Source organism: Penicillium samsonianum, assembly GCF_028829775.1.
Source record: "Penicillium samsonianum strain IBT 33392 chromosome Unknown utg000001l_segment0_segment0, whole genome shotgun sequence".
In the NCBI taxonomy this organism is placed as follows: domain Eukaryota; kingdom Fungi; phylum Ascomycota; class Eurotiomycetes; order Eurotiales; family Aspergillaceae; genus Penicillium; species Penicillium samsonianum.
This window is the reverse complement of record NW_026643259.1, coordinates 1745695-1764214: the sequence shown is the minus strand read 5'-3', so window position 1 is coordinate 1764214 and position 18520 is coordinate 1745695. Positions and strand designations below refer to the sequence as shown.

The window sequence follows — 18520 nt, the reverse complement described above, 5'->3', positions numbered from 1 at the left end:
ATGTGAATAGTGAGACCTTTTCCCCGAGATGGACTCGATCCACAAACCCCAGCGGCCCGGGGATCAGCCTCGGAAGAAGATCCGAAAAGGGACCCGCAGTTGCTGGCAATGTACAAGAGCCCCTTGATATAAATGATCTATCTCTAACGGTTATTTTCTCACACAGGCAAACACCGCAAAGTCCGCTGCAATTTTGCGTCTGATAGCGACCAGAGCTGCAAAGAATGTCTCGCTCGGGGACTTCCGTGTCGCAGCCAAGAATTGCCGGAGCCCGAAAAACCCCGCGAGTCGGACCGCACATATCTGAACGAGCGAATGGCTCGGGTAGAGGACCTGTTGGAGAAACTTCTGATACGAGTCGACCGTGGGAATCGGAAGCGGGACTCGAAATCACCCATAGATTCAGCGGAAACCAGTCCCGTATCGAGTTCGGGTCCCCCGACCGTGACACCAGCTCCGGACAGTGCTCTAGTTTTGTCTCTCTTTGACAACAACGCGGTTCGTGTGATAAATCCCATCAGGATCTGCAATTCCCGCTAGCTCGCACTTACTAGTGAATTATCTAGATAGGTTTCAAACGATCAGACACCGCTGACAACGTTGCGCCCGATTTTACACCATATGGCACGATCAATCGGGACTGGGGGAGACTGCGCCGCGATCTGATAGCCTTGATACCCTCCCAGAAGACATTGAAAATCATATCGGAGGCTAGCAGTAGTTGGTGGCTTATGCGCATTCAGATATTCGAAGACTACGACAAATCATTGCTTTCGTCCTCGATGGATGAGCTTCGAACCGGCCACCCGTCTATAATTGGCAAGGCCATCTTGTGGATTACACTGTGTCTCCAACAACTCCCTTCAGGGTTTGATTTGTCCTCTCTTGATCTTCCCTCCCTCCCATGGGTCCTAGTTCAAGAATGCATCACCCGTGTTTCCACGCTCGTCTGCTCTGATGACTCTATTGTCAGTTGTATCGACGGGCTCGAGTGTTTGGTTCTTCTAGGGTTGATCTATAGCAATGACGGGAAGCTACGAAGTGCATGGCTTTCTTATCGTCGGGCCGCAAACATCGCTCAGTTAATCGGGTTCCACCGTGCTGAACCAGCTCCCAATGAAAGCGCCGAGTTTCAACATCGGGCTACCTTCATCTGGAGACACATCCTCATCGTTGACAGGCATTTTTCACTGATCCTTGGGGTACATGGAGCTGTATCCAATACGGCAATAGATCTATATCAATCCAACCCAAGCGACTCCAAAGCTTTGCCCGTTCACAATGAATCCGTTCTGAACCACCTTACTCGGATAGCCGGATTAATCATTGAGCGCAATCAGACCTTCACAGAAGTCACTCCGGCCATGCTGCAGATGACAAAGAGCATCGATGTGAAACTTCAAGCGTCTGCTCCCCCTCCTTTGCGGTCACCCGACAATGTTCCGCCAGGCAAGTGTGCCGAGCGGTCCTCTTGTTTCCTCGCGCTTCACTCTCGGTTTTGGTACTACCAGCTCCTGGCTTGGCTACACCTACCTCTCCTACTGTCGTCGGGCACTGACAACTTCTATAATTATAATCGGCAAACCTGTCTCCACGCCTGCCGCAACACCCTCGCTTGCTATATCAATATCCGACGCATCCTTGAAAACGGGTTTGACTCGAAGATTTTTGATTTCCAAGCCTTCACTACGGCAATGACAATCATTGTCAATGCACTCGGGCCATTTGGCCCGCAGGACTTTACCAAAGAAGATTACCTCGCTCTTGACCAGGTTGAGGCTATTCTAGAGCAACTATCGAAGAGCGTTCCTCCGGACAAGATTGCAACTCGAGCGTTGCATGTTTTGAAGCTTATCAAGGCAACAGGAATGGGAACCGAACCCCCGCCACTTGACGAATCAGAAGGACACCAATACGAGAATGGAAGGCCTACCCGCATCAAGCTTGATATTCCCTATTTCGGCACGATATACCTCGAACGTCGTACCACCCTCGATCAATCATCTAAACATATTCCTGCTGTTACTGTACCGCCGCCAACTTTGCCCACCACCGCTCCTGGGCAATACTACCCAGCGTCTTCATCATCATCTTCTTCATGGATGGGCATGATCCCAGATCGCAGTTATGCAAGTGGGCAGGTTGGCCAAACAGCCCAATGGGCGGATCCCAACGTGGGCTTTGATCCGCCCACCGAGTTTTGGGCTCTTAACTCTCAGTTCACGTTTCAGGCTCCGTTTTTGGCTGATTATGATGTCAATTGGGATTATTGGGATATGGGGTTATGACGAACGCATGCAAGTAGAGCGGGTTTGTGCTGGATACAAGCCTTGTGGTGGTTTTTGTCTTCGTTTTGGTGTTTTAACGTGTCACGCTTTATGTTGTTTCTGTACGAAGTATTGTTGGAGTTATATGACGTGCATTGGGCGGTCCTGTTTTTTTGATAAATATTTTGGTCGGATCAGCAACAAGGTCACTTCGATCGGCCTTTTGTCAATGCTATCATTTTCTTTGATCGTTTACTTTCCCTTACTCGGAAATTTTTTAGCCAAGGCTAAGAAATTTGAAGTTCAAGTTCACACCTATGAATTGCACCTGGGACCCTGATTAACCTGAAGAACCTCATTCAGAACGTGGGTAGAATGACACTGTCGAATAAGCTCGCGGCCCACTTTAACATCTCACCCCCACAGTTTCCCACGCTTACGGTTCGAATTCCCTGGGAACACTGGAATATTTGCCGAGAACTAAACACAGCCTTGAAAAATGCTCGCCCCTAATACAATTGTTTGATTACGAATAGGACTGTCTTCGCTTGCTATCATTGGTCATCTATCCTTAATTTCGATTATCCTAACTGCATGGGGTCGGGTGCAGCTTAGCTAATAGGTCAATAGAACCTGGAATGTCATAGTTATTCTCTTCACTCTTTGGTCATACTATATTCAATGTTCAAACACATTCGATGTGCGTTATTCAAGGTACCAAGTAAGTAGCCGTAGTGTTCAGTTGGCCATAAGTCATGTCATTAGGAGCGTAAGATACAGGAGTGAGAAAGGAAAGAAGCTAAGCTATACAGGTATCGCAGAGAAGATGAATGAGGACCACTTTAAGAAGTATCGGGCGTTATATGATCAATACTAGAGTCCGATTCCAGCCTATGAAGGACTGCATCTGTAATATATGCTCTAGAACATAGATCAGCAAGCTATCCCGTTAAATATCCGTGGAAAAGGCACGTACGAAAAGCCCCTAGCAATCATATCCGGAAATCTGTTCGTGACAGAGCCCCCGTCCTTGTGGATCTGCTGTATGTAGAAATTGATCTCCTCAGTCGCAGCTGAGTCTTGAAAGGTTACCTTCTTTGTTAGTAGGGTTCATGCGAGACAAGGAGGAAGGGGATTTACAATATATTTCGGGGCCATTTTATCGGACATGTATGATCTGTATAGGCTTTTCGTTTGAGTAAGAGAGTGAATCAAAGACTTAGGTACTGAGGTCTCAATATCCTGTCTATGAATCAGCCTGGGACTATATATGCCTTTATGGGCCAAGAATCCTGACGTCATTGTATGGGAACCCGGGGCCCGGGAGCCTGAAATTCCAACTTCCAGGTGGCAACTGCCAATACATCTACCTGGGTATACTCTTGAACCGGGCAAATATATTTTGAGGCTGTGTATTCCCCACCTTTTAACCGGATATACAAAGCAATTTTAGTGGATGATATTTGACTATGTAGTTGCCTGTTGATCATTAACATTGCCGTGACGCGCACCCTCGAATACATCAATCGGCGACGTTCCATTCACAACGTGGCTGGTTTACATCTGCTCTAAGGTGTTATATTGCGCAAAATGTCCAATAAATAGGACGTCGCACTCTACCTTGCGGGTTGGACTCCCATCTATATAGATCTATTTGAAGGGGAATGAGACGCTGGATCGCAACAGAAATCAGTAATGCTTGCTGTATACGTGAGGTAAACAAAGGAAAAAGAACCCACGGGGATCCGGGGTGTGACAGGGGGCCGAGGGATCTTATTGTGGAACTTTCGATCCTTGGAATGACAAGAGCTCCGTAAAGTTACCCCAAGCCCGCTCGAAAGAGGGATCCTTGGTGGAACACTCGCTCAACCATCGCAGAGCCTTTTGGACTCTTTCCAATGACTCGTTTCCCTCGCTAGCCCTCGTCGGATTCTGGGTGAGCAAATGCGTTATGAGCACTACGATGCTCTGCGCGAGGTAGTGCAAAGCACACCACCAAGGTGAGCAACTCAAGAGCCAGGAGATGTTTGGCTCATTGGGTAGGAGATCAAGCATTTGGCCTGCTGCATTGAAGCAAACCATTGCCATTGGGGTGTCAAGACCGGTGGGGAAGACTTCACCGCAAACATGAGAATGAAGGGCGGGATGCGAAATGACAAGTTTGGTCGAATAATATTGAAAAGCCAAACTCGTCCGCTGACGAACAAAGGCTCGGTCATCCCTGCTTTCCGTGAAACGATAAGTCGCAGGGAGCCGAGCAAACCAGTTGTCAGCGGCGCTGTTAAGCAATGTCATGGCCAGTTCGGTGTCATTCCGAGATTTTCGTCCCGCTTCGGGGGAATACAAGATCTCGATCGCTTCTTTCATCACAGCTGCCAAGTCAATGGAATAAAGTAAGTACAACGAGACGTTAGCCTGGAGCTGCTGGCTGGATGATGTCCCTTGAGACATGGAGTGTGGCGAAAGCGAATGGGATGAACGGTCGTTCGTTTCAGTCGAGGGCTCGAAGGAGAGTAGAGAAGCCATGAGACGGCCTCTGGATTGAATGTCCGATATAAGCCTCATTACATGCTCATCCCGGAAGTCTTCCTCCTTGTACGGCACCGGCAAAGGGGTCGTGCAGTGTTCCTGCTGCATTCTGGGCATGCGTCCAGTCATGACACAGAGCAGGATGTCTAACAGGTACAGCGCCCACCATAGCCGATATCTGGTTTCTTTGGACACGTGCGTGATGCTGGGGCTTTCGCTACGAAGGTGGATTCCCATCGCGACCGCCGACTGGATTGCAATGCCACACTTTCTCCATGCCCTAAACCAAAATTAGTGGCTAAGTAAAGGCTCGGGGTATTCGACCTACCTATTGGCCTGTCCGATGGAAAGCAAGTAAAGTGATATTAGCCCCTCTACCTGTGTCTGCTGCAGGTTGGGATTGTCCAATAGCACATTCTCGCTATTGTGTAATCGCCAGGCACGGGAAAAGTACACGGTGTGGGTATTGTGATCTAGCTGAGATTGGTCTCCGGAAAGCTCGGAATGTCTTGCAGCGATTGCAAACACCATGTTCAATAATGCCATCCACTTGCTTCCAGGGTGTGTTGTGGAGTTCGAATAGAATGACCGACACTGGCTTAGAAATATTTCTTTGCCAACGACAGGGAAGGAGGCGTGCGCGACTTGGAAGTATCTGTCCACAAGTTCATCGGCGACCGCTTGTGGGGGATATGCGAAGACATCTAGATCGTTTATCGGCGGGATTCTGGTATCATCCATAAAGAATGCACAGGAAGAAATCGATGGACGGGCTGATTCCTCCAGTTGGCCGTCCGGATTGGAACTTGTCTGACCGGTCAAGTACTTCAGCCTGTATAACCATGCCGTTGCCGAATGTTCTCCTACAAAGCCAATCGCTTGGAGTGAAATGTCTCCATTAGAGTCTTCGAGAGTGTGATCCACGTAGGAAATCGTTCTGGTTGGCGAGTCTGTCTCTGTCTCATCTGGTACTTTGGCGACGGTCGGCGATGACAGGGAAAGGCTAGATATCTGTGGGTTGTTAGGTTGATCAAGGGGGGCTGATTTCGGTTGACCGGATCATGGGGTCTGCACTCACTTTTCCGAGAGCTTGATCGACGAGTTTGGCCAGCTCGGTGTCGAATTTGGGATTCGCATAAATATCGCGCACGAGAGATTCGTAGTGCTGGAGTTGGCTCGTTATAACTGTAAGTTGTCTAAGTCCTTGGGTGAATATTTTGGGCCACCATATCTAGAAGAATCACAGACCTAGCGTTTCTCTCTCGCTTCCCATCGACATAGACGCAAAGAACGTTGGCCTCCTGGCATCGAAGGCAAGAAGGGCGATGACCAGAGCACTTGTTCTTCTGCTTGCGACAATTGTGGCATGCTCGACTAACTCGACCATTATTGCTTGCAAGTGGAAGGTCGAGCCGGGGAATGGCTACTTTGGCGTTCATTGGCTGTTCCCCGGTGACTCGAGGTGTGCTCCAGGGACGGTATGCACCGAAGACTGTCGACTCGCGTGGTGTCAAAGGCGAAGGCGACGCTTCTCTACTCTCGAGCTCAGCTGTGTCGTAGGTGAAAGGATCCCTGTCATTTTGAGGGACCGATGGAAGGGGTTCAGATTGCAAAGAGTGCCGAAGAGACGGCCTTCCGCTCATTGCGACTTGGCCCGCTATTCATTGTCAGTGCTGAATACTAAGCGAAAATGGGGAATGTGAGACGCACAAACCAGCACGCTTGTTAGAAAGGGAACGGGAAAAAAAGCCCCCTTTAACAGTGAAATATCCCCGATGGTGGGATTATCGATGGCCGGAGTATAGCTTGTAACAGGACTGTTTTGGCAGAAGAAATAGCACCTGTGATTGGCAGGCTCACGTTCCCGGCTGAATATCGTTCGGTACTATTGGTTAGTGTACCGAGATCAACAACGGCCCACTGTTGGCTTAATTTAGTAAAGGCATGGGCATCATATGTAACTGGGATCATTTGATGCCACAAATTTTACATGTTGGCTATATCTCAAGGATGAAATTTAAGATGTTGATCAGAATAAGATAAATAGAATCAATTCAATTCAATGAAGAATCTTCAACAAGTCTTAGTCGGTAATATTGTGACCTCCCGAGGTCAAAGCCCGAAATGGGATGTACCTAGGGATGCTTGAAAGGGTCAACGCTGAATGGTCGCCTAAAGTTCCCAGCCAATTAGAGGTCTTAACGCACCAATGAAAATAGATCTTGATCTCTATATCGTCGGTTCTATATGGATTGCTTCATATCTTGAAAATAAGCAATTCACTTGTACTCCGTATAATATACATGTAGTTGAGACTAAGGGACATCTGGCAACCCCTTCTCTTTTTGGTTTCACCTTTTTTATATTATTGTACGCTCTCGACCACTATAATATGTCTAACCTCCCCTTCTCCTTCGATCTGACCCAACGTTGTGTTCATGTTACTGTAATTGTCCTTGATTTATCATGATTCCAGGTACATACGCCGTGGATAATATACTAATAAATATGTTATAAACAGAATACCAGGTGCGATTTTAGTCTGATTAACATGACCACGTGACGAATACTTAGATTAAGTGAGTCCTTAAATATGATCACTGCGAACTATATGTAAATAGATTGCTCTTAAGGCAACAATTATGTAGACATTTAACCGAATTCACTCGGCTGAAGAGACATATATGATTCATGTCTTTAGGTTGATTACATCGTTCATCTGGGAAATTAACGCCAAGATACAGATAGCTCTTAGCCCAACTCTCAAGGGTATGGCTATTGTTGAAGATACTACTGGTTAATAGACGAGATCATATATTAATATTGTAGGCTATTGAACTATGAAAGAGGGAATGAAAGGAACACTGTAGGAGTCCTATTACTACAAACAGGATCATGTGACCTAAGAGAGCCAAACAGCTATCAGCCTTATAATTCGCTCTAACAGGCTACCCCTGTGCTCATCATTACTACGATCTATATACGCATCTTTGCCTAGCTTCATTCCATGTCATCATATCCAATACTTTGTGCAGCAATAAAGCGAGCTTCTTTTTTGGTCAGCCCACTTCTCTATCCACCTCATCGCAATATCCGGCATCTCTCGATGCTTTTACCAAGGGCCCCTCCATGCATTTGCGTACCTCATTCGCCTACCTGGTTCCTGCTCAATCCGACATTGCAGGTATAATCAAAATAACGAACTGTGTTGTACATTGTATGTCGGTAAAAAAAAATAACAAGGATAGATATATCAACGTCGATTGGTGATTCACGATCGATGACATCATATGTTATATCACATCGATTCAGCTGGAATTCATCCCTGTATGCATGGCAAATAAGTGCAAATCTGGCAGAAACAAAGAATCGAGTCTCAAATTTCAGACTCAGTGCGTTTGCTTTGTATTGTCAATATACAGCTTTTGGCACGTGCTAACTCACTTGGATAAGCGCTGTCAACGCCAAGACCGGGATTCCGCTGAGATAGGACAAACAGCAACCCCTGGCCAGGCCTATTCTAATATTGGCTGAAAATGTGGGGAAAAAATAGCAGTATTGGTGCGTGCGCCTGGGCAATCTATATCGCACAGATAAATGATAGGTCGAGCTCTTGTAACATCGTCATAACCCCATTTCCCATGTCGATGACGTAGCTCTGGGGAAAGCTTCCATCATCACGCCGATCTTGAAATTTCCTGTTCTCTACAATTCTTAAATTCTCTTCGTTCAATTCCTCTATTCTCAGGGTGTCGCCGAGAAGGTGTCCTCGTATTCTACAACATTGTACAGTCAAAACAAATTAACCCTATAGCTACGATAAGAGAAGACCGAAGCTCGATTCATTTCTTTCCTCCACCGACCTCCAAAAATGGCTACAGGCCAGCAATCTAATGCTCCGCAGAACCGTCGGGTTGGGGAGAATTGGAGTGGTGCCAATCCCATTCCAACCATTAGTCACTTTATGCAACATGTCGACGCCGAGAAGAAGGAACGCGACGGCAGGATAGACGAAGAAAATAGAGCCAAGAAAGAAAGGGCTGCACATGCAAAAGCGCAAGAGGCTGGTGGAGAGCAAGCAGATCAAAAAGATCAAAAAGACGGAGATGTTGTCGCTCATAAGCCACGCGAAGTCTCCGAGGCCAAGATGCGTACCGTGACAGACCCAACCACGGGCAAGGACATCGGTGTTGAAGACCAAGACGAGGCATCTATGGAAACTGTTAAGAATCCGATGGTACGTGGAATGGTCTCGAACAAATTATGAAAGGAGTCTAATCCATAAGCAGTTGACGGTTCCGAACGCAAATATTGGGAAACCCACGGTGAGTGGTCTCTATAGAATATCGTTCGTGGGGCATACCACTAACATGTATCCCAGGACGTCCAAACAAGTGCCGACCAAGATCTTGCAGAGTATAAAGAAAAACAAGACATTACCGCACCCCCTGATCCCATCGCCGAAGGTACAACCTCCGATGTTCCCATTCGAGGAGAGAAGACGAATGTTCTGTTCCATCCCACGCCAACTGTCTCATATCAGCCCATGTTTGATTCATTGCAAAAGCGTGCAACGGGCCTTTGCATTGGGATACCTGTTGCCATAATCATACTGGGGCGGATGTGCGGAGGATCTCTTTGGGGCCTTATTCCCTTAGCCGCATGTGTCACGAGTGGAGTATGGTTATGGATGCAGGAAGTCATTCGTAGTGGTCGAGCAATGGAGTGGAGCAGTGAGCAACTTCGTGGCCAGATGGTAAGTTTTTCTATTGTATGATCTTGTTGATGGATAGAAATACTGACAGCTCAAAAGGCTACTGCAAATCTGCTTCCTGAATCCGTCGAGTGGCTGAACAGTCTCCTCGGCGTTGTGTGGGGACTCGTTAACCCAGAGATGCTGACACCTATGGCCGACACAATCGAAGATATTATGCAAGTCTCTGCACCCAAGGTTGTAGAGAATGTTCGCATCGCAGAAATCGATCAGGGTAGCAACCCACTCCGAATTCTGAGTATGCGGGCTCTGCCCGACGATCATGTGCAGGGTTTGAAGGAGAACATTCGTGAGGAAAACAAAAAGAACAAGGACCCACAGGAAGCTGCTGCTGCCGAAGAAGGAGGGAGTTATTACAACATGGAAGCCTCTTTTGCCTATCACGCAAGCCCGACTGGTCAAAGTGCTTCGTCCAAGGCACGCAATATGCACATGCAACTGGTCTTCTATCTGGGCATTCGAGGCTTGTTCGGTGTTCCATTCCCCGTGTTCGTGGAGCTGATTGAACTTGTCGGGACTGTCCGCATGCGCTTCCAAATGATGCCCGAAGCACCGTTCATGAAGGATGTGACTTTCACCTTAGTCGGCATTCCCCACGTTAGGGCTGGCTGCATGCCAATGTTCCGAACGGGAGTGAATGTCCTGAACTTGCCATTGCTCTCCAACTTTGTCAACTCCGCCATTAGTACCGCGTGCGGCATGTTCGCAGCCCCCAAGTCAATGACCATGGATCTTGGCATGATGTTGACAGGAGATGACATCCACAAAGATACTTTGGCTCTGGGTGTGATGTGGATTCGCATTCACCGCGCTGTCGGCCTGAGTAAACAGGATGCTCGCGGTAGTGAGGGTGGAGGCAGTGATCCATACATCAACCTGTCCTTCTCGAAGTATGGCAAGCCGATGTATTGTACACGTGTGATTACCGATGACCTCAACCCAGTTTGGGAAGAGACTGCCGCCCTCCTTGTGACACCGGAACTGATCAAGGCTGATGAAAACTTGAGCATCGAGCTCTGGGACTCTGACCGCAACACTGCGGATGACATTGTCGGCAAGGTCGAGCTACCTATCCGTGAGATGCTTCAGCATCCCAGTCAGATGTATCCCCAGGTGTCGAAGCTTCAGGGTATGGATGAGGGCAGTGAAATGCCCGGTCAGCTGCATTGGGAAGTTGGATACTTCGGGAAACCAAAACTTCGCCCTGAGCTGCGTACTGATGGCAAGAAGAAAGACCTTCCTAAAAACCTAAGAGGCGATCCGACTTTCGAAGACGAAAAGGGAGCTATCAACAACGAAGAAGAGGATGCCGTTATGCATACACCACCCGATCCAATCTGGCCAAGCGGTATTGCGCACATTGTTGTACACCAGATCGTCAACCTTCAACTTGCCAATATCAAGGGCAGCGATGGGAACCGCAAGGGTAAGGAGTATGAGCCGGCGAAGCCATATGGTGAGAACACAGAGGAGGAGGGTGAAGAACTCCCAACGAGTTACTGCAAGGTTCTGTTAAACGATCAACTGGTACGTATTTGTAGATACATACCCTTCAAGTCCAAATGCCAGATACTAACAGCATGTTTTAGATCTATCGCACTCGTGCAAAGGCTGTGAGCTCCAAGCCTATCTTCAACGCAGGAACTGAACGATTTGTTCGCGACTGGCGTTCAGCCGTCGTGACCATCACCGTCCGAGACCAACGCTATCGCGAGCACGACCCCATCCTTGGCGTTGTTCCCCTCAAGCTATCCGATATTCTTCAAAACAGCTCACAAGTCACCCGCTGGTATCCCCTCGATGGTGGTATTGGGTTTGGACGCATCCGTATTTCTCTTTTGTTCCGCCATGTGGAGACCAAATTGCCACCTCAAATGCTTGGCTGGGATGTTGGCACCTTTGAATTTGCCGGACAAAATATCACCGCAAAGGACTATGGTCGACACACTAAGATCAAGCTGCGCACCGGTGGCAGCGTTGGCAAGGTCACCCGGCACCAGTGTCACATGCAAGGCAATGATGCGGTATTCGACACCTCCGATGAGACATTCCGCGACTCACTGCGCATGCCCGTGAAGCACCGATACCGCTCCCCGATTGTGTTCGAGTTCCATAACCAGGGCAAGCGAGGCGCCGCAGCATACGCTGTTCTGTGGCTCCAACATCTTGTCGATAACGAGGAAACAGACATCGACCTTCCCATCTGGACGACAAAGATGGGTGCTCGCTTGACACAAAATTACGTCACGGAGGAGAACTATAAAGCCAAGCAAGTACCTGGACTCGAAGACTTGACAGAGGTGGGACGTCTTCAATTACGATGCAAGTTCTCACCGGGCATTGACGAATCGCACGAGCGTTTCGTGGTTGACAACGACTCCCGCGAGACCTTCGAGACCTGGGAAGCGTGTCTGTCTCAGGGTGTCCGTTCCCGCACCGTGGACGTCGAAGTTCCTGCGGAAGTGCAGGAAAAGCACGAGCAGTCTTTGATCGACGGACGGGACATCTTGAAGCAAGCATCACCCTCTGAGCGCCAGCGGTGGGTTGACCACGACGGCCAAGACTGGAGTGGTGCATTTGGTCAAGACCCGCGTGCCTACACCGATTCCATCGGCCGCAAGGTCGCTGAGCCTGGCCGGGACCAACCTCGCCATGACCCATACACCCCTCCCCCACTCAAGGATAAAGCTTCTCAGCGAAGCAGTTCCCAAGATGGAGAGGACCACGACGAGGACACCTCGGAATCAGATGACGAGCTCGAGTCCTTGTCTAATGGGCCCTCGACAATCAGTGGCAGTGGTGGAGCTGGGTCGTCTTTGGCACAAAGCAATATGAGTACCAGCCAGGTAAACAGGGCGAATAAACACAGTGAGCAGCGACAGCAGCGTGGTCTCATGCAGTGGCGGCCTGCGCGGAATGCTGCTTTTGCCAAAGATGAGGCCAAGTATGCGCTTCGTAAGATGAAAAAGAAGATCGGAGCGGGGGGTCTCACTGGTCGCGAGCCAGATGTCGAGACGGAGACTTGACGAAGTATGACTGTTTTCTATTTGTTTTCGGCGTTTTGTGTGTAATTTGCATTTGCATGAATCGAGTGTATAAAATTTGAATATCCGTTATTTACTGTTTAACTCCAACAAGTTATTGAACGCTCATGGCCGTCATTCACTACCACCAATGGATATTAGATGCGTTGATATATATCCGAGGCGGAGAGGAAGACGCTGGATTTTTATAAGCCAATAGCGCCAGCCTAGAAGCAGACCACAGTGGCCTATACTACGGGAAGAACAGTTGTTCCACGATCGAATAGCCTCCTTTCTCTGGAAGCAATTCGATGAACAGGCCCACAATGAGAGAGGGCGTATACTTCGGGACAGCATGGCCAGAACATCATCTGACCCTATAGATGGAGTTTTATGAGCTTTCCTGTGGAAAATTGAAGTAGAAATGGATAAAAGAAGGGTGTCTGGTATCCCAGAGTAGTAGCGGCCTTGATGGCTTGTGCCACACGAACAAGAAAGAGGTATAAGAAAGCAAACAAAAGGTGGCGCCGGAATCGCAGGAAGCGAGATAACTGAGAATGAATGATGGTAGAATGCGAACAGGCAGAGTATGCTATTATTTTTTATTTCCTCTTATAAGAGTTTAATTCCAGATTTTGATCAAGAATTGGATGAACTTTGCCTTCCGCCGGTCACTCGCTGTTTTGTTGTGCGGTGCTTTATGAGATTGGAAAAAGTGCATACATATACATCGAAAGGATATAATGCATAGAAGATAAGATGCTAAAACCACAGCCAATGAAAAAAAAAAGAGGGCAGATGCGCCCAGAGCCACCGGATAATCCCAAACAGCGCCTCTATACAACATGATTCGTGAGTAAATAATATATGCGTCCGCCATTATTATGCAGAAAAAAAGAGACGGCGGAGAAAAAGAAACAAAAAAAGACATCAGGCATAAAACCATGAGCATCGCATAATTAAGGACCGGAGGCAAAGTCGGTGGATACTCGGAGTGACTCTGACCCGGAGGCAACCTGTGCCGCGTGCAATAATGAGACATTCTCGGGGCCATTGTTCGAGGCCCTGTCGACGGGGCCAACAGGGCCGAGAGTCCATTTCCATTCCCTGCGGCGCTTGGCCCGACCCTGCCGTGGAGTCTGCGGCGTCGAGGAGCCATCAGCCTCAAAGCCATCTAGCAGAGCCACCGCGCGAACTTGGCGCTCTATCTGCATCGTGCGGCGCTTTTTTCGCTCCGTCTTTGAGAGCGAAGACCCGCGCACGCCTTCATCAGCACTGGTATCATCGCCCGAGGCACTTGTCTCTGATGATAGTGACGGGCTGTTATCGGAGTCCTCTTTTTCGCCTTCGGGGGTCGGGAAGGGGGCGGGGCGTGTCTCAGGTGGGGTCTTTGTGTCTGCCTCGGCTTGCACTGCCTCCTCCGTCACGAGATCGAGATGTTGCGCGGTGTAGCGTTCTGTCCGGATCTCTTCTTCTAGTGGGTACCGGTAACTGACTTGTTTCTTCGCTGGGAAGAAGACGCGGCGGGAGCCTGCGCCGTTGGGTCTATTGCCGCCTGCTGATATGGAGCCTGATCGTCGGCGGGTTGAGGGTTCTAGTGGGGAGTTGCGTAGGATGCTGCGCACTCCGATAGGGATTTGGTAGGGGCGGTGGTTGAAGATATTATTGTTCGGGTGTAGAATGTAGGGGGAGGCCGGTTTGTCATAGCGGGTAGATTTGGTGGGGGAGGTTGCGGAAGATGGGGAGGGGACTTCGTAGGCGTTCTTGAAGGTATTTCGAATGGTGGGGGATGAAGCTGGTGCTGCTGCGAAGGAGAAGGATAGGCCGGTGGTTGAAGTGCCGAATGTGCGAGGAAGAGCGGTGGTTTGGAGGGTGAGTTTTGGTCGGGAAGTTATTGTGGTTGTAGCATCTGGCGACAGACACGACATGATGAAATGTAGAGAAGAATCAGAAGAATCAGAAGAATCAAGTGTGTATCATTTGAAGATCAAGAAGAAAGAAAAAAAGAAGAGGAAATGCGTTTAGCGGGGTTGAACTAAGAATAGAGGAGGTTGGCGCTTGGATGTGATGAAAGATGCATGTCACTCCAGGGACATTAAGAAAGATTTAAAGATTTAAAGTATTGAACACATATCCATAGGTAATAATACCCCCATATATACTCCGAAGGACTCCGTTAAAGAGAGCAGAGATTTCCATCACAATTCCAGGCTCAGGTGGATGCGTAACTATTGACGCCACCATCCACACTATTTTCTCTTTTTCTATTTTAATAGTATAATATATATACATATTTTTGTTTTCTACGTACTTTATAGAGTATTTTAATATATTTGTCTAATAAAACCAACAGGATCAGGATCAGAAGAGAGGAAAAGCTCTCATCTATAAAAAGAACAGGGCCCGTGGGTCTCTGATCTACATCTATACGGGTACGTACGTTGGTGGCAAAGACCTAAAAATGGTGGGTTTACAGAAACATTTCGATCTACATACTTTGTAGGTCGAAATTTTATTTTGAAATATGTCTTATCTTTCCTTTGTCTACATCTACTTTATCTATATATGTTTGATACCTAAGATCAAAGGTCTCAAAGTTTGTCATTCTGGTGTATCACACGTGACGCTAGCCGCAAGCGTCAGAGGTGTTTTCCAGGGTATGATTGGTAGGAAAAAAGATCGAACTGCGCCGGATTGACTAGTTATATCTTATTGTTGGGGGTGGCAGTGTGATGTCGGCTCCACAGATAGCCGTCAACGACCTTGCTACCTGGCAGACGGCCATGCCGGAGGAAAGCTTAAAGGACTGACCAGGATGAAGCAGCACGGGGTCTCTTTGGGCGTGGAGATGTGTAAAAGAGAGGGAAAACAGTCTTGAAAGATATACTGCCTTACATTGAAAGCAATATTTTAGAATTGATCACTTTTGACGCCTAGAATTATACTCTTCAGTGCCTATAACCCTCGCCGTTGTTAACTTTATTAACTTTACTGCCTATTAACTTCTCTTTACCCCTAGCTCCCGGCTTCTTAAGCCCCGTATAGGCTTCGTCCCCTATATCACTCCCTATTTCGTGCACTATACTAGATATTTACTAGGACGGGGCGAGAGGATAGGGTGCCAAAGGCGGGGTCCCCTCCGAATCCGCTACCTAGTATATCTAGATATCTTTGCTTTCCTTTATAATGCTAATTTAGTTCGAAATTAGCATCCGAAATTCTGGCAGTTTGGCCGAGTGGTCTAAGGCGATTGATTAAGAATCAATTCCGTTCGCGGGCGCATCGTCTATCTTTTTGCTAAAATCTGGTGATAACCAGAACTGGCAGTTTCGCCGGACTTGCTATAAAGTAGAAAGAAACTCTGGTATAATAACCTGTTTTTCTTTTTGGTAGAACGCCTGCCTTTGAAAGAGTAACCCTGTACAATAACATATGCACATGGATACTTCATGAAACTGCCAGGCAGCATGGCTAAAAACTAAGCCACTGACGCCACACCAGCCACAAATACGGGTTCCTCTGGAAAGAAAGTTGCCTTCGGTTCCTGTTTTCAGCTTTGGATCTTTGCCAGACACCCGCAAATCAACCTTGGAAGTGAGGTCGCATGGACACAGAATCAGCTCAAGGCTCATGACTCCACCAGTGCGGAACGACAGTCGAATCATCCTCCACTTGGTGACTCTCCCCACTCTTACCTATGCACTGCCATCCTTGGTCTAACCCATACCCAGGATTATGACTGTTTCTATGCCTCGGTCTTCGAGGTTGAGCGACCGGAATTGAGGTCACTTCCCTTGGCAGTTCAGCAAAAGCAGATTGTGGTAACCTGCAACTACGAAGCCCGACGGCGAGGTCTGCATAAGTTGCAGCTCATCAAAGATGCCAAACGTATATGTCCCGATGTGGTAATAGTTCTGGGTGAAGACCTAACCAAGTTCCGAAATGCCTCCAAGGAGCTTTATCTGCTGGCTCGCTCCTTTGTGTGGGGAGGCCGTGTTGAAAAGCTAGGATTTGACGAGCTCTTTCTCGACGTCACGGAAATGATTGACTACAACACTGGCGTGCTAAATCAAAATGACTTGGCAAATTCGTATTTCCATCTTGATCGGAAGGACCCGACCGTCGGGTTTTCCTACGATGCCACTCGCTTCCAGGGATCGACGTTCCCCGCAATGGAGGCAGCCTTCGTCGCTCAGAAAGATCCGTCTTCGTTGGAAATGAGGTTGGTTGTTGCCTCTCATTTACAGGGTCATATACGGAGTAAGATGGAGCATCAAATAGGCTTCACGGCTACGGGCGGCATCTCAACCTCCAAATTGCTGGCAAAATTGGTCGGTAATGTTCACAAGCCCAACGGCCAAACGACTCTTCTGCCGCCATATACGGCAACGGAACATAATACTAGCAACGTGTTCCAGTTCCTGGATGATCATGAGATCCGGAAGATTCCTGGAATTGGTTCTCGGATTGCCCAGAAACTAAAATCCCATATCACAGGGCAAGAGAGTGTCGACGAGAAGATCACAGTCAAGGATGTCCGACATTTCCCTGGAATGGGCCCACCTTTACTGGACAGGATCCTTGGCGGGCCAGGCTCAGTGAAAGGGATCGGGATGCGCATGTGGAGCATTCTTCATGGAGTAGACAATTCCGAGGTGCTCGAGGGTCGCGATGTGCCCACCCAGATCAGCATCGAGGATTCTTATGGCCGGTTAGATACCCTCGAGAGTGTACGACGAGAGCTAGTAGTGTTGTCGCGAAGTCTGATCCGCCGCGTAAGAACGGACCTGCTTGATATGAGTGATGACACTGCTCCCCAAGGGAGATGGCGTGCTCATCCTCGCACTCTGCGGTTATCGACCCGGCCAAGACCTCCGCCAGACTTGGGTACCGGGCGTGCATACAATTCCAATCGCATCTCTCGCTCAGCGCCCCTGCCACCCTTTATTTTCAACTTGGATGAGAATATCGATGCATTGGCCGAGCGGCTGGTCCGGGAAAGTGTTTTCTCTATGTTCCGCAAATTACATCCCGAAAAGGCTGGCTGGAACCTCAGTTTGTTGAACGTTGCGGTTACCAATATGGTGGAGAGCGCGGGGGATCAGAAGCAACACAGTGGACGAGATATCGGGAAGATGTTTCGGCAACAGGAGACGGTCCTTAAGGATTGGACTGTGCAGGAACCCGAGTCCTCATCTGCTGATCTGCCGCGGTTGCCCGGAGGTTCCCCTGAGATACAGTCACAGTCTGACGATGGTTGGGACGACGATGAACCCTTGGGGAGTATGGATTGCTCTATATGTGGGGTGTCAATCCCCTACTTTGCCCAGTTGGCACATCAGACATATCACGACGAAAAATAGACATGGATCCTTTATTCGGCAGCCTTAAATGCCAAGCGTCGGAAGGCTTTGATAGGTTCGAAGCGCCTTGGTCCTGAGTCACTTACGCGTTCGATGTACACAAATACTATGAATAAATGAAAGATAAAGACCCTGATTTAGACCCTTATTGATTGATTTCCCTTATTGTACGGAGTAGAGACTTGCACAATTTCAACGTTGTTTGGATATATATGCCAACGGCGTATCGTCCATGGATCTTGTTATGTGCCAAGCATGTAATATGCAACATCATTGGATGTTGCACGAATAAAAATAGCTCTCTTCTCTCCACCGAAGAACCAAAGGAACCAGTGTCAGCCAATTCTCTATATTAAATTGGGTTAAACTGGTTGTTTCAGTCCACTTTTGCCAAGCCATCTGGTTTGGGGGGATTCCTAAGCCCTTGGCAGCCCTGGAGGGCTGTACGGCCCCGAGGATGATCTGATCCCTCTTTCTTACTCTTCTTCACTTTCTGCTTTCCTGAATTTCTTGAATTACTTATTCTTTTTCTTAGTCCTTCGTTAATTCGCTTTAAATATCCTC

The 18520-nt window shown here is 48.2% G+C and overlaps 6 protein-coding genes across 6 annotated transcripts; 3 read left to right on the top strand and 3 right to left on the bottom strand.

Moving 5' to 3' along the window:
- Positions 1–28: 28 nt before the first annotated feature.
- N7471_000686 (transcriptional regulator family TF) lies at positions 29–2288 on the top strand (the record flags this gene model as incomplete). Its single annotated transcript, XM_057273407.1, has 3 exons — positions 29–110; positions 167–498; positions 567–2288. 3 exons carry the CDS (start codon positions 29–31, stop codon positions 2286–2288), a joined length of 2136 nt encoding a protein of 711 aa, XP_057141586.1.
- An 821-nt stretch (positions 2289–3109) lies between these two features.
- N7471_000685 (uncharacterized protein) lies at positions 3110–3425 on the bottom strand (the record flags this gene model as incomplete). The annotated part of the gene is made up of 3 exons (XM_057273406.1): positions 3110–3188; positions 3244–3359; positions 3408–3425. The coding sequence occupies 3 exons, from the start codon at positions 3423–3425 to the stop codon at positions 3110–3112; spliced, it is 213 nt and encodes a 70-aa protein (XP_057141585.1).
- A 615-nt stretch (positions 3426–4040) lies between these two features.
- On the bottom strand, positions 4041–6439 carry N7471_000684 (uncharacterized protein; the record flags this gene model as incomplete). Its single annotated transcript, XM_057273405.1, has 4 exons — positions 4041–5076; positions 5125–5807; positions 5875–5992; positions 6045–6439. 4 exons carry the CDS (start codon positions 6437–6439, stop codon positions 4041–4043), a joined length of 2232 nt encoding a protein of 743 aa, XP_057141584.1.
- Positions 6440–8375: 1936 nt separating this feature from the next.
- On the top strand, positions 8376–12693 carry N7471_000683 (C2 domain protein). The gene is made up of 5 exons (XM_057273404.1): positions 8376–9033; positions 9086–9121; positions 9178–9552; positions 9610–11097; positions 11160–12693. Exons 1-5 carry the CDS (start codon positions 8668–8670, stop codon positions 12594–12596), a joined length of 3702 nt encoding a protein of 1233 aa, XP_057141583.1. The 5' UTR covers positions 8376–8667; the 3' UTR covers positions 12597–12693.
- An 859-nt stretch (positions 12694–13552) lies between these two features.
- Positions 13553–14521, bottom strand: N7471_000682 (uncharacterized protein; the record flags this gene model as incomplete). The annotated part of the gene is made up of 1 exon (XM_057273403.1): positions 13553–14521. The coding sequence occupies one exon, from the start codon at positions 14519–14521 to the stop codon at positions 13553–13555; it is 969 nt and encodes a 322-aa protein (XP_057141582.1).
- Positions 14522–16223: 1702 nt separating this feature from the next.
- N7471_000681 (putative DNA polymerase iota) lies at positions 16224–17956 on the top strand (the record flags this gene model as incomplete). Its single annotated transcript, XM_057273402.1, has 2 exons — positions 16224–16268; positions 16325–17956. The coding sequence occupies 2 exons, from the start codon at positions 16224–16226 to the stop codon at positions 17954–17956; spliced, it is 1677 nt and encodes a 558-aa protein (XP_057141581.1).
- Positions 17957–18520: the final 564 nt, after the last annotated feature.

Bases quoted from the DNA above. Each gene is read 5' to 3' on its own strand.
- N7471_000683 (XM_057273404.1), top strand. From the start codon at position 8,668: ATGGCTACAGGCCAGCAATCTAATGCTCCGCAGAACCGTCGGGTTGGG. The intron at 9,034-9,085 runs GTACGTGGAATG...ATCCATAAGCAG, and splicing joins AAACTGTTAAGAATCCGATG to TTGACGGTTCCGAACGCAAA. The intron at 9,122-9,177 runs GTGAGTGGTCTC...CATGTATCCCAG, and splicing joins CAAATATTGGGAAACCCACG to GACGTCCAAACAAGTGCCGA.